Source organism: Osmerus eperlanus, chromosome 4 (genome assembly GCF_963692335.1).
Source record: "Osmerus eperlanus chromosome 4, fOsmEpe2.1, whole genome shotgun sequence".
Classification (NCBI taxonomy): Eukaryota; Metazoa; Chordata; class Actinopteri; order Osmeriformes; family Osmeridae; genus Osmerus; species Osmerus eperlanus.
This window is the reverse complement of record NC_085021.1, coordinates 2333344-2348079: the sequence shown is the minus strand read 5'-3', so window position 1 is coordinate 2348079 and position 14736 is coordinate 2333344. Positions and strand designations below refer to the sequence as shown.

Here is a 14736-nt window from a genome sequence, read left to right as displayed (position 1 = left end):
ATTCCTAAACGTTTCATACAATATTTTTGTTCAACCCCTTGAATTAAAGCTGAAAGTCTGCACATGAATTGCATCTCGGTTGTTTCATTTTAAATCCATTGTGGTGGCGTACCATGCCAAAATTATGAAAATGGTGACACTGCCCAAATATTTATGACCTAATTAAGTCCTCTGCAAGATTGTCCAAAATGCAGCCACCCGCATAATATTTAAGTTCCTGAGGTGCTCACACACAACTACCCAGCTGCAATGAATTCCCTGATAGCACAAATACCTGTCCCTTACCTAAGCTGCAGCCAACAGGACGGGTCCCTCATACCTCCAGGACGTCATCCAACTGGACATCCTGACTTGGGTGCTTCGCTCAGGGATTTCAGGTTGTCTGAAGACCCCTGTGCAGAGGAGGAAGTCTCCTCACACTCCCACCATGCAGTGCTTCTCCTTCCATGGTCCACAGACATGAAATGATCTCCCTGTTCAACTAGCCAGCTCTCTGCCCCTACGGTCCTTCCACCGTGGTCCCAAGATGCTCCTCTTCAAACTTCAACTCAACAAACTTCGGTTTTACTTTGCCTATGAGCACCAAAAGCAGCACTTAACAGTTCATTATTTAGTGAGGTCAGCAAGACCACACGGAGCCAACATCTTACCACACCTGAAAAGGGATTCAATCACATCAGACAAACCTAATCAGCCCTCGTGACACCCTCAGTATGCTGATTACCCATCAAACGCCAATGCAAAGGAACTATAGAATTGGGGGAGGACCTCCCCAATCTACCTAATCAGCCCTCCTGCTAGCTTGCAAGCTTCAAAGGACCTGCTTGAGACAACACGTCTCCAGCAACCATTTGCTATCCGTTTCGGCGGCGATTTGAACAAAGAACATACCTTGATCAGAACTTTTGAGGAAAGTTCTTGAGACTTCACCTTTACCACAAGAGTACAAGGTGGAGAATTATGAGAGGGATATTTGTGTCATGTTTGTTACTTTGTTTTAATGTTGTGTTGACTGAAATCTTGATTCTAGTAACAACTCCTTCTTCCTGAAAGATAATCACGTCATTCTTGGTATCTACACAAAGCTATCATAATAAAACAAGCATTCAACTATATTTTGTAACTGTATCAAGATGTCCAGAACAATATTTGAACAATCACATGAACCAGCCAGAGATCAGATCACACCTTTGGTAGGTGTGAAGGAAGGAGGGGGAGTTGAGAACCCAGCTCCCCCCAATCAACATCTGACCCCAGACAGGTCCTCCCTCGTACTCTGAACTGTATAAAGCCCTAAGATGACCATCAATCTCTGACTCCAGCGAAAACCAACCATGGCATGAACGCCATCAGGATTGGCGTTCCAAAGGACGTCGCCAAGCTTCTCCTGAGATTCAACTTCATAGTGAACGCGTCACTATCTGGACGTTTCAACAGAAGAACCAAAAACGCAATTCTAATTGCGACTTCACTGAGATCCCGCAGACTCAGTCACATGACCCAACGCAGCCGCAATTTGACTTCAGATTCTTCAAATGGACCTTTGGCGCAAACCGCCCTCAACCTCATTGATCAACCCCTGATCAAACGTAACTATGGCTAACGCTCTTTCCTCCTCGACATGGCATTGGCGTGAGCTCTGTTTATGATTTGTAAGGATGTAATCATTGACTGTACAATTTCTGTCTTTCTTTAAGTTAGACCATTTCATTCTGTTCATTGAAACCAATCTCTCATATCAAACCCATAATCTAACTTGTTCATAAGATCTGTTTACCTTACTTGAATAAATTCATTGTAAAGATATTTTGACGTGCGTGTTCACTGATGTTACGATTGGCTCTACACTTAGAACAAATTCATTCCTAAAGATGAGGCTGATTATTACATATTAAACATAGGATTCCCTAATGTCCTAAACCAATATTAGGGTGGTGCCCCGAGACTTTATGATACATTAAGTATTTCTATCTTTAAACGAGCAAACCCCGCTCAATTACTTCTTGTGATACCTTCAAATTTGTCCTTTATCCGCATTACATATTTGAGATTTTGTATCACTATCTGGCAAGAGACAGCACACACAATAGTTTGTTTAATGCAGTGGTTCCCCACTTGGGGTCGGAATTTAAATGGGTGTCGCCAATTATTTTGTTGTTGAATTGTATCAATACAAATAATATGAATAATTATTTAAGAACCACACGCTTTAAAACAACGAAACATCCTACATTTTAATAAAAATCGAGGACGTGGTTAACTAAGCTCAGAATGTCGATTAACGTGATCACCCGTGATCACAGATTGTCCATTAAACCTTCATGTTCACCATTTTATTTCATTCATGCCTATTTTATAAACCAGAGGATTTTGAGAAAGACCTGATTTTATCAAATTATTTTGAATTAACTTGTGTGACTCTTGTGACTGACTGACTCATGCATTTTCATGGTTTTGTCCCTCTTTCAGAAAGCACGGTTGGCCAGGATACGGATATTGAAGACGGGAAGCTCCGATGCTTTCCTCCATAGCAAACGTAATGGCCTTTTCAGCGAGACCCTTGAGCTCACGGTAAGATGCCCCAACCTTTTGAGCTGAAAGTATATTTTATGCTAAACTAAAATCAAGCTGTGGGAAGTTGAGTACCGGGATCTTTGAAACTTTTTACACCTGGATAAAAAAAAAATTGAAACTGGATTGAGCCTTGCGCCTCATTTCTTAGCCACTAATGCTGATAATATCATGCAGGGTTATTTCAGTTGCAAGGCTTCCTCTCCTCACCCTCTATTTCTCTGTCTGTCTTTGCTACTCTGCCTCCATCTGATAGGAAGTTCTCAATGGTAATCAGGGAACAACTGAGCACTATTAACTAAATACTGTTTTCAAAGGAGACTCCATTGCATATTCTACTCTAAATTAAATCTTAATATTATATATTATATCATTTGTTTCTAAGATGTCGTACTTAACCTTTCATTGCCAAAACAAATTAAACTAGAGGGTACAATTTCTGGGGAAATTGTGGGGTGTGCTTGCGTCGGTTGCAGATGGGTCAGATTTTTTACTTAAATTTTACAACTGATATTTCTTTATATTGTATATAATAATGCTTACTTAATATTCATGAATATAGCATAGATTTAAAATAACACTTGTTTCTGCTCATTGACACTTCAAAAACCTAAGAGTGAAGTGTAGAATGAAACGGTTCTCTTCTCATTTACTTTGCAAGCATTGTCAGGTCTGTGGTTTTCCCGCGGAATTGGGCTACTTTTGAAGTGTTGCCGCGGGTTGAATTTTTGTCCGCTGGTTCGGGTAGACCTATTTTGCATGCAAATTACATGAATATCTTTAAATAAAAATCCATACTTTAAATGAAATAATTTATTTATACCCAAATCCTACCAAATTGACTCCAGATCAGCACGTACACACATGGACATGGGACACGCCCACATACACACACGCACTGTGCGTGTGCACACGTGCCTAATGCTCTCAGTCTCCTGAGAAAACCTCCTGAAAACTGCTTTTAATGCTGGCATACTAAACATTTGGTGTTACTTTGTAGATATTAAAATACATTTGGCAATGATAGCAATGCTGTTGGACTTTAAAAGCAGTGTATATGGTTTGGCAGGGGCATATTTTGAGTTCTGATATTGGGCTGGTTTTGTCACACAGACCTGGCAACCCTGCACATAGTTGAATCAAAACGAAGAAATTGGGGAATCCTGTGTAAAGAAAAGTCCAAACCTCTATGACTTAAACATCCCTTAAGTTTTTCCCTTCTAGTGATATTTTCAAGCATTTAGCCTACTCATATTGCATTCATTTGAAACACGCATATTCTAACAACGTTAACTGGCATTATCTCAGATGGAGTTGCGATTCAAACAGTACCATCTGCTAACTGAAAATATGCCCACCAAAATGTAAATAAGCTTGAAGCTCATTCAAAAAAAGTTTACTAGAAGCGATCATTGTCAATAACAACGCAAAATGCTCGCGTTTGGTCGCAGTCTAGAGCCCTGCGTGGAGAAGCCAGCTGTGTTCAGTTTTGCTTCTATATTCAGACCTGGCCCCGGTAAATTGTAGCCTGCTAGCTAACTACTAGACTAGTGCTGTGGGGGAATCGCAGGAGCTAACTAGTCAAAGGGCTTACAAAAATACAGGGTGTTGATATCACAGCCTGGAAATATAACTAGCTACATGTTTGGCACCAACATTGTGTATGTAGTGCAATTTAGTCCCTGTCACCACACAACTGCTTGTTTACGAGCACTGTGTACTATAGGGATGGCTGAAGAACACATACAGTACACACAGACACTAACATAGACTGACAAACACTTTCACAGCACACACACATTAAGAACATAGTGACACAGCTACAGCACTGTAACCATGTGGGTTTGGTCCACTGAACATTGTAATATGATTTAAGGCTGTATGTAAAATGTATTTGGGTTAGTATGATTTGATTTTAAGGCTTCTGTGTTCATTGATAAGTAACATCCTGTGACAAACTTGCAGGTTGCAGGAAAAGAGAAGTCAAGAGGCAGTTAAGGATGTTGGATCAGGTGGCTAATCTGAGGGTGCTGACCACCTCGCAGAGCAGTTGACCCTCAGGGATGGGCCTTTTCTAAGGTGTTGTGATTGAGGATGTTTGGCCTTAAGGAAGAGTATTTTGATTTAAGGAGGAAGCTTGGAGTCACAAGTCTGGGGGGATCGATAGATTCAAAAAGTGATTGTGTTTTAGGAATGTGCTGATGCAGAGCAAGAGGCATAGCAGTAGTGTTGGTGTCTACTGGATTCTCCGGTTCCACTCTAGAATGCTAGATGGAGCTGTATGTTATTGTCTAGGATATTTCAGGGGCCATCACCTGAGTAGTGATGTTGTCGACTGGATTCTCCGGTTCCCCTCTAGAATGCTAGATGGAATTGTATGGAATTGTCTTTGTGTTATATTGGATGGAGTGGTATGCAAATCAGAACTTTTGAGATGCTGCTTGGGCGTGCACTACTTCTGATCCCATCTGATTCATAGTCAGGTGGTATTGTGTTATTGTCTGACTTTTGTTTGTCGAAGATTGTGTCATGTTGGTGTAATGGTTGTGTTACTGCAGTTCAATAAACATGACTTTATAAATCACACAATTCAGTTTAACGATTGAGTCTCCCTAAAAATGTCCATAACAACATCATCTTTAAAAAAAATAATATATATATATATATTTAAAAAAAAGATTTGTGCACTGGCAGTGTTGCAGTTGTGGTGGTCAGTGTGCGAATTACGGGGGGGTTTGGGGGGGTCTGACCCCCCCGATTAAGGCTCGGACCCCCCCAAAAGAGGTAAAAACCACAGGTCGGGGGGGTCGATACATTTATATATCGTTCTTACCTGTAATCGTAAACATTACAATATATTTACCATATTCATTCAGTAACAGTTTGGCCATACACAGAAATGTTGACTTCATGGCAGGGAATATCACACACAGTATTATTACTGCCATCTAGTCAAAATTCACTCAATAAACACAGCGCGAGTGACAAGTGCCCAATACAACTCTAGAAACAGCGCGAGTGACCAGGCAGTGTGCTGGTTCAATCACCTCAGTGTAGCTACGTAGCGGTACGTTCTGCGTAGTGATGGGAAGTTCGGATCATTTTACTGATTCGGTTCTTTGAATCTCGTCCAGTAAAATGAACAAATCTTTTTTCGAGTCATTCGTTCATTTCAACGGGGGGGGGGGGGGGCTATCCGTCCACTGCAAACACGTATCATATTCTCATGTAGGTTATTGCATGACATGTGCACCAGCAGATACTATTTTAAAATAAATTCCTGCATTAAGATAATGTATCATGACAGTTTGTATGATTTGGTCATTTATTATCACACTAGCATTTAATTATCACGGCAAACAATTATACTGCACTAAACTGTAAGTGTAAATGTAAAGTGAAAATAACAAAACCAGTCAGTATGATGACTGGAGCGAATATCATTCAGGTCTTACTAAAACAGCGGCCACGCGAAAGGGAATGAGGAAACTGTTTCCTCTACTAAAAAATACAATGCGGGTCACGTGAAAAAAGGATCCAAAGACTCATAGAAAGACCGAGTCGGGAAATGAACGAATCGTTCGTTTCCTCCAGTACAGAGCCTATGCAGGTCACGTGAAAAATGATCCAAATACTCGTACCCGAAGACCGAGTCGGGAAATGAACGAATCATTTGGACGAGCCTATGCAACAGTACCGATGCGCGGCCACGAGAAAATTAACGAATCACTCTTTGAGAGGACTCGTTACTCCCGAGTCCTTGTAAGGATTCGTTCAAAATGAACGAATCGTTCACGAACGACACCACTAGTTCTGCGTCATGAGAAAGTTCAAGAAAGGCAAGTTAGCTATCTAATACCCCCCAAAAATCTGTCACGAATGTGTTTGTAATGGCAACTAGAGAGGGTACAATTTCTGGGGAAATTGTAGGGTGTGCTTGCTTGTGTCGGTTGCACAGGGGTCCGTTTTTGAATGACATTTTTACAACTGATATTTCTGTATATTTTATATAAAAATGTATACTTATTATTTATAAAGATTACATAGATTTAAAAGCATCTTTTTTTTGCTGCTCATTTACAACTCAAAATACGAGTGAAGTGTAGAATGAAATATGATGTCTTCTCATTTCCCCTGCAAGAGGCAGCCTCATAGCTGAATCAAAATGAAGAAATTTGGCAGACCGGTGTAAAAATTGACCTAATCTCTATGACTTAAACGTCCTTTTAAGTTTTCCCTTCTCGTGATATTTTCAGGCATTTAGTTCCCTTCTCGTGATATTTTCAGGCATTTAGCCTACTCATATTGCATTCATTCATTAATAAAGAACCCCCTTTGAAGATTATTCTACGACGTTACCGGCAGTAGAAGATGGAATCGCGATTCAAACAGTACCATCTGCTAACTGAAAATATGCCCCCCAAAAAGGTAAATAAGCTTGACATTTATTTAGTGGAAAATCGCTCATTCATAAAAAGCTCACTGGTAGCGATCATTGTCAGTAACAACGCAAAATGCGATATAGCCCTGTGTGGAGAAGCTGCCCCGGTAAATTGTACTACTACAGTACAGTACTAGACTACTACTGTGTTCGTCTTGGTAGCGATTGCGTTGGTTGAATTGGATTTAACGTTCCGTTGTACGGTTTAGGCTGAAATAAATTATTTTCATGAACAGATTGACAAAGTTTAGGCTGTGGCAATGAAGTTCAGGTTAGTAGTTAGATATACTTTTGATTTAAGTAAGGGGAGTGCCGAACATGTTCTGTCGCCGTTTGACTTCCTAAACAGCTGTGTAGTGCTAGATGTTTTTGTCGTGTGTCTCGCGTAGGCTACAGCGTTGCAGTGAGCAACACTGGTTTGAAACCACAAGTAATGATAATTTCACCAACAAATCGTTTACTTGTAATCTAATGTCATAATAAATCCTACAACGAAAATTTATTTGTGAGGAATGTTTATTTTAACGATTGAAAACAGATGCATCATAGACCACTGTAGTATGTGTTGCCCGGGCAACAGAGGCTAATGTCATGATGCTAATGCTTCAGTGAAATAGTAGACTACCGTTTCCGAAAGTAGATGTGGGCCTACTTCCTTAATAATATCAGCTAATATTGTACATTGCATTTCACAATTGTGTTTCACATCACAAAGTAAAATGAGTAAATAGTTATCACCCTGGCCTCTTTGCTTGTGGCGTTTCTGCAGCTGCCTTGCAGTAAAGCTATAGTTAGCCTAGCTATCCCCCAAGTTAACAGATGCGAAACGAAAGTTCTGCACGCGTGTTTTTGTGACGTAGTGACGTTAGTAACGTCAGTGACTGTGGCTAGCAAATTAGCCACCGTTAGCTTCACTTTTCGCCACAAAAACTTAACTTGAGCCTAAACCATGCAACGGAACGTAAATACAAAATGCAATCGCTACCAAGACGAAACCTTTGACACCTAGGTTGTCTATGTAGGCCAAATATTGACGAAGATTTAGGGGGGCAAAAAAAAAAAAAAAGAAAAAGATATATATGTGAGAGAACAAAGGTTGTGCCCTTGCCGAAGGCAAAGCACACCCAACTAGAAAGGGTACAATTTCTGCGGAAATTGTAGGGTGTGCTTGCTTGGGTTGGTTGAACAGGGGTCCGTTTTTGGATGACATTTTTACAACTGATATTTCTGTATATTTTATATAAAAATGCATACTTATTATTTATAAAGATTACATAGTTTTTTTTTGCTGCTCATTTACAACTGAAAATACGAGTGAAGTGTAGAATGAAATAGATGTCTTCTCATTTCCCCTGCAAGAGGCAGCCTCATCGTTGAATAAAAACGAATACATTTGGCAGACCGGTGTAAAAATGGACCTAATCTCTATGACTTAAACGTCCTTTTAAGTTTTTCCCTTCTTGTGATATTTTCATGCATTTAGCCTACTCATTGCATTCATTCATTAATAAAGAACCCCCTTTGAAGATTATTCTACGACGTTACCGGCAGTAGAAGATGGAATCGCGATTCAAACAGTACCATCTGCTAACTGAAAATATGCCCCCCAAAACGTAAATAAGCTTGACATTTATTTAGTGGAAAATCGCTCATTCATAAAAAGCTCGCTGGTAGCGATCATTGTCAGTAACAACGCAAAATGCGATATAGCCCTGTGTGGAGAAGCTGCCCCAGTAAATTCTACTACTACGGTACAGTACTAGACTACTGCTGTGTTCGTCTTGGTAGCGATTGCGTTGGTTGAATTCGATTTAACGTTCCGTTGTACGGTTTAGGCTGAAATTAATTATTTTCATGAACAGATTGACAAAGTTTAGGCTGTGGCAATTTAGTTCAGGTTAGTAGTCAGATAGTTTCACCTATTGAAAGACTTTTGATTTAAGTAAGGGGAGTGCCGAACATGTTCTGTCGCCGTTTGACTTCCTAAACAGTTGTGTAGATGTTTTTGTAGTGTCTCGCGTAGGCTACAGCGTTGCAGTGAGCAACACTGGTTTGAAACCACAGGTAATGATAATTTCACCAACAAATCGTTTACTTGTAATGTAATGTCATAATATATCCTACAACGAAAATGTATTTGTGAGGAATGTTTATTTTAACGATTGAAAACAGATGCATCATAGACCACTGTAGTATGTGTTGCCCGGGCAACAGAGGCTAATGTCATGCTAATGCTTCAGTGAAATAGTAGACTACCGTTTCCGAAAGTAGATGTGGGCCTACTTCCTTAATAATATCAGCTAATATTGTACATTACATTTCACAATTGTGTTTCACATCACAAAGTAAAATGAGTAAATAGTCACCCTGGCCTCTTTGCTTGTGGCGTTTCTGCAGCTGCCTTGCAGTAAAGCTATAGTTAGCCTAGGTATCCCCCAAGTTAACAGATGCGAAACGAATGTTCTGCTACAGGTAGTCACGCGTGTTTTCGTGACGCTAGTGACGTTAGTAACGTCAGTGACTGTGGCTAGCAAATTAGCCACCGTTAGCTTCACTTTTCGCCACAAAAACTTATCTTGAGCCTAAACCATGCAACGGAACGTAAATAAAAATACAAGCAACTCAATCGCTACCAAGACGAAACTTTTGACACCTAGGTTGTCTATGTAAGCCAAATATTGACGAAGATTTAGGGGGGCAAAAATAAATAATAATAAATATATATGTGAGAGAACAAAGGTTGTGCCCTTGCCGAAGGCAAAGCACACCCAATAATATATATGTGAGAGAACAAAGGTTGTGCCCTTGCCGAAGGCAAAGCACAGCCAATTAGCTGTAGAATATTCACAAGAATGTTAATGATAGAAACATGGTTAACCACCCACCAACTTAAGATATCTATCGCTAGCTCTGTATCAAGCAAAATAGCTTAATTTATCTGTCTCATTGCTTGTCAGAATCTGGAGAGATTTCCAACTACCGTATTTTGTGATGAACAGTCAGATATGTTCCTCTGGTAGTTTTGCAAAGATCAACTTTTTTATTTCAGAAAGAAATTACTACAATAGTGTTTGTAGTTTTAGTTTGTGTGTGCCATTGCCACTTACTTGGTTGGGGCGGCCTCAGTGGTGAACTTCGTTCCGGGGGCGGGGTGGGGGGGGGGGGGGAACTGAGTTGACCCCCCCAATTGTCATTGTATAATTCGCACACTGGTGGTGGTCATTTGTTGTTCTTATCTTTAGAGACTTCAAGTTCAAGGCTTTTCACAAACCTTAACTTACCATCAACGTCATTGTAGGTTTTAATACACAATTGGTCCAGGGTCCTACACACAGGAGCATCCTAGAAGCCAAGTTATTTCCTATTCACAGTGAAACTACCAAAGATGGGGAAATATACCAGGCTGAATATATTATGTTTGTAAGTTTGTGAATTGGACTGTGTCCTGTTCCATTCCAGAACAATATAAACAGATATACTAACTCCATCACTCAATCCTTGGTGGTCAGACCTTTCTGACTCACCGTATGAATCACAGTTCCAGCCTGTGATTGACAGGCCTGTACTGTGGTAAGCAGCCCCAGCTCAGTACTAAAATGCAAAAAAAACGTAATCTTCATGTCTGTCTTTTGTGTAATTTTTTCCCACCTTTAAACTGAAGCAAATTCCTTACAAGATGAACATATCAGATCAGGTACTGAGCCAGCTAACGGCCGCACACCTTCTACACTACTGCATCTGATGTCTGTGCTTCCAGGATTACAGTAGCGCCATTGTACTCAAGGAATATGTGTGGGTGTGTGCACTTGTATGTTTCTGTTTCAGAGTTCCATTGAAGCCGACCAGCAGCTTAGCAAGTCTAGATCTCTTTTAGAGAGCCAACACCACCACCTACTGCACTGTCTGGAGAAAACCACTGTGAGTACACGCACACACACACATAATTAATTTAATAATGATGTGTTTACAATTGATATCACAGTACTACAGAAATCAAGGTAAATAATTAATTACTGAACAATTAATGTTCGTGTGTACATTTGACATAGCTATATTTGAACAAATTCAAATGCATAATAATACAGCACATATTTGATGAGATTTATGGTCATAAATGATTTTCATACACTTGGGCATTAAGTACTTTCATGTGTATTGCACCTTGGTGTCTTGTAGACTGGGAATTTACTGTTCTGTCTGCTCATCTCTTCTGCACAGTCTGGGTAAAATATTGATTCTGACCCATCTTTCAGTAAGGAATTTTCTTAAGCCATATTTCAGTAAGGATAGAGCAGTGGGCATACAATAGTAGGATTCCTTATCTAGTGAGGCTAAGAGGGGGTAAGCCAGGTCTACCCTAAATGCAGATATGTTGTACCGTTCTGTCCCACCTCCCCACCACCATCGCCCTCTTTTCCTTCCTCAATCTGTCTTCTGTTCTAGAACCATGAGTTTGCGAATAAGCAGTGTTACCAACAAAGCTATCTAGAGGGGGCGCTGGACAGCTACCCATCCAGAAGCCTCTCCCTCTCCAGTCAGGAGGGTGTTACAGGAACCTGCTGCTCCCGTTGCAACAAGAGCCATGCCCCTCTCTCCAATGCCAGCATACCAGCTGGTGTGCTCCTCCACCCCCGCACACAACCACACAGCCTCCAGGGGCTGAGCACCATTCACATTCAGCCACTCAGCACTAGGTAAGTTTCAACCACTTTTTCAACCACTATTGATTCATTTAGATCATTCGATAGATTTTCAATCTACATTTATATTATTGTTTATCATTTTATGTCAACAGAGAAAATGCTAATCAGGAAAGTCTGAACTAGCCCCTGAATAGTTAGAAAACATGGAAAGCATGACCAACTATTGTCATAAACATTATGGGCTCAAATGTAATAATAGTATAATAAAGATATTCATTTATTCATTTAGGGGAGACTAATTTAAAACATAAGGGGGGCAATTGAACCTGCCACCTTATGATCTGTAGTCAAGTGGCCTATCACTGAGCTGTACTCATGTACTGCTGCAATAAGGCCATATGTTCCCCATTCACAACTTGTCTTTTAGAGACTAATCTGGATTCTGATTGTCATGTGTGCATGTGAGTGGTTATAATTGTGAAAAGGGGGCAGGACATTTGAATGTAGGTTAAAATTAAGAACGAATGGAGACAATTGTATAACTTTATTTCCCTCCTGCTCCTTGCCCTCCTCCTCTTCCTATAGCCGCTCCAGTCTGAACACGCACGTGGACGAGCCAGCACGCCTTAATTGCCAGGGCGGCCATATCACAACAGCAATCATTAGCATCCCCACACCCCCAGCAACTACTCCTGACGGGGACGCCCACCTGCCCCCAGTTCCCACCCCACAGAACATTGTTCTGCACACAGTGCAAGTGTCAGCACTGTGAGGGCAGGAGCACACACAGAAATCCAGACAGCAAAGATGAACTGATGAACAAACTAATTAACCCTCGTGCTGCCTTCGGGTCACATGACCCAAAGGTTCATAACGAACCATCGTTGTGTTTACCCAATTTTACCCAATACAAAAACAAATAAAAATAATTTTCTTTTAACCTTCGCAATGTGGGGGGTCTGAGACAGCCCAACGGTTAAAAGAAAATGCTTCACTTTGTTTTTGTATGCGGTAAAGTTGTCGCAATACGACGGTGGGTCACAATGACTGATGGGTCAGAACGACCCGAAGATAACACAAGGGTTAAGATAGACAGAGGGAGGAAAACTTAAACTGGATGGACTAACAGAAGGAAGGATTCTGTTTCAGCACAACCAAGGAGGAGACAGCCCTCTAGTGAAAATGTACTGTCATGACATGAACTCCAAATAGAATGGAGAAAGCATTTTAGATATAAGTTCACGTGTGTGTGACTGTGTGTATGTGAGTGTGGAAAAAAGGGTGTTTTGAGCTTGCATTGCGTTTAGGATTGTAGGACAGAGTATGAATGAGAAGAGATGCACTATGCACAAAGCAGCTTTTTGCTTTTAAAGTTGAATCTCTTTTTGTTAAAGAACAGTATATGAAAAGGTATTAGAAAGAGATAATATTTGAATGAACATTTTTTTTCATCTTGGTTTAACTTTTGTTTTGTTATAATTCATCAGTCCACTTATATATCTTGGTTGAACAATATTTCACAATTCATCTTTTTTTTCCAGCCACAATATTAACCTATTCCCATAAATTATTCGGGGGGATTATTTATGGTAGGTGTGACTGTGGGTTCCATTGTATGCATGTAAGACAGACTGTGGTGTGTGTGTGACAGTGAAATGACATATGTACAGTGGCCGACATGTGCAAACGCGCTGCAAATTAAGAAAACACATGCAACTAGACAAAACACAAGCAAATGAAGAAAACATCTTCATTAATTTGACAACACATGCGCAGCATTCAGCAAACACGCTGCAAATACTGCAAAAACTAAAGCACACAAACCAAAAACGCTGCAGTACATAAACGCGTTGCAAAATCGAAAGCACCCAAACCAAAGATTTTGCATCCAGTTTTCACAACGGAAGTTCTTCAGGCCTCTAGGGGGAGCGCTAAGTGGAACAGCTTGATTTTCGGCCCCACGGAGCGAGAGAGAGCATATGAGAAGTTTGTTTTGGAAAGGGGACCAAAATCGAAGTTGCTCTTTTGAAAAACTGTAAAAGACGAGGGCCACATGTAAAAATGAATACTAACCTTTTTATGTCGCCTCTTTACTTCAATGTTGGTCCAAACTTCTCATATTCTCTCTCGCTCCGTGTGGCCGAAAATCAAGCTGTTCCACTACTCCTTTTTTTCATGAACTTTGTTTCTCTCTTACTCCTCTTTTTAACTATTAACCCTCTTTTGATTAACGGTTGTTGTTGAGACTACTGCTGTTTGTACCCTGTCAGGTGTTGAATATTATTTATGACCTATGTCATGTGTCCCGACTGTGAAACGCCTCATAAACATCTATATCTGCCACACACAGGCTGTGGACTTTATTCTGATTGACTCCTTTTCTGTTTATTTGTGTAGATCGAGGCGAATATATACTATTCAACACACATGGAGCTAATTAACCTGCTTTCTCAGGCTTCTCCACCCCACCAATCTAGAAACTAGTATCAATGCTGTAACTAGACCTTTATCTCTGGTCCCATAGCTTCAATCCCTCCACTGGAGGGGGCAGCCGGGGGCAGAGGACAGGAGTTTTCTGAACTCTGAACGAAACTGGCGAGTGACCATGGTGTAGATGAGGGGATCCACAGCTGCAGGGATGCAGGTGAGCACCACAGCAGACGTCTCGAGCTCCAGGAGGACCTGCGGACAACAGGGAGAGAAGGGGCCTGGAGATACACAACACCCATATAAGCCAACACAACTATCTCTATGGTCCCCTCAACAACCTCTTAGAAATATTTGAATATTAATCTTTGTTACACAGTGTTGGTTGTATGTCATCTTTAAATGCAAGTAGGCAGGAAAAGTTATCATACTGGTGACCTCGCTAATTACCCGAATATAATACTTTGTGAAATATTAGGCAATGAGTTTAAAAAATATATATATATTATTAGGTGTGCTTACCTATATTCTCATATACATTATTTATTATTGGTTGTGCTTGCCTTTGGCATAATTAAAGTTTTTGTGGAGAAGTGAAGCTAACACAGGGTTCCAACGCTTGCCTTGAAAAAGAATTCCATGCTACCTCCTGAT

At 40.6% G+C, this 14736-nt stretch overlaps 1 protein-coding gene across 1 annotated transcript in view; it reads left to right on the top strand.

Moving 5' to 3' along the window:
• The window catches only part of LOC134018330 (potassium voltage-gated channel subfamily D member 3-like), a 243070-nt gene extending 230590 nt beyond the window's left edge, over positions 1 to 12480 (top strand). Inside the window, exons 4-8 of the mRNA XM_062458217.1 lie at positions 2470 to 2571; positions 10674 to 10706; positions 10838 to 10930; positions 11456 to 11706; positions 12241 to 12480. Coding sequence (XP_062314201.1) covers positions 2470 to 2571; positions 10674 to 10706; positions 10838 to 10930; positions 11456 to 11706; positions 12241 to 12427 — 666 coding nt within the window. The 3' untranslated portion in view covers positions 12428 to 12480. The remainder of the gene's footprint in view (positions 1 to 2469; positions 2572 to 10673; positions 10707 to 10837; positions 10931 to 11455; positions 11707 to 12240) is intronic.
• Positions 12481 to 14736: the final 2256 nt, after the last annotated feature.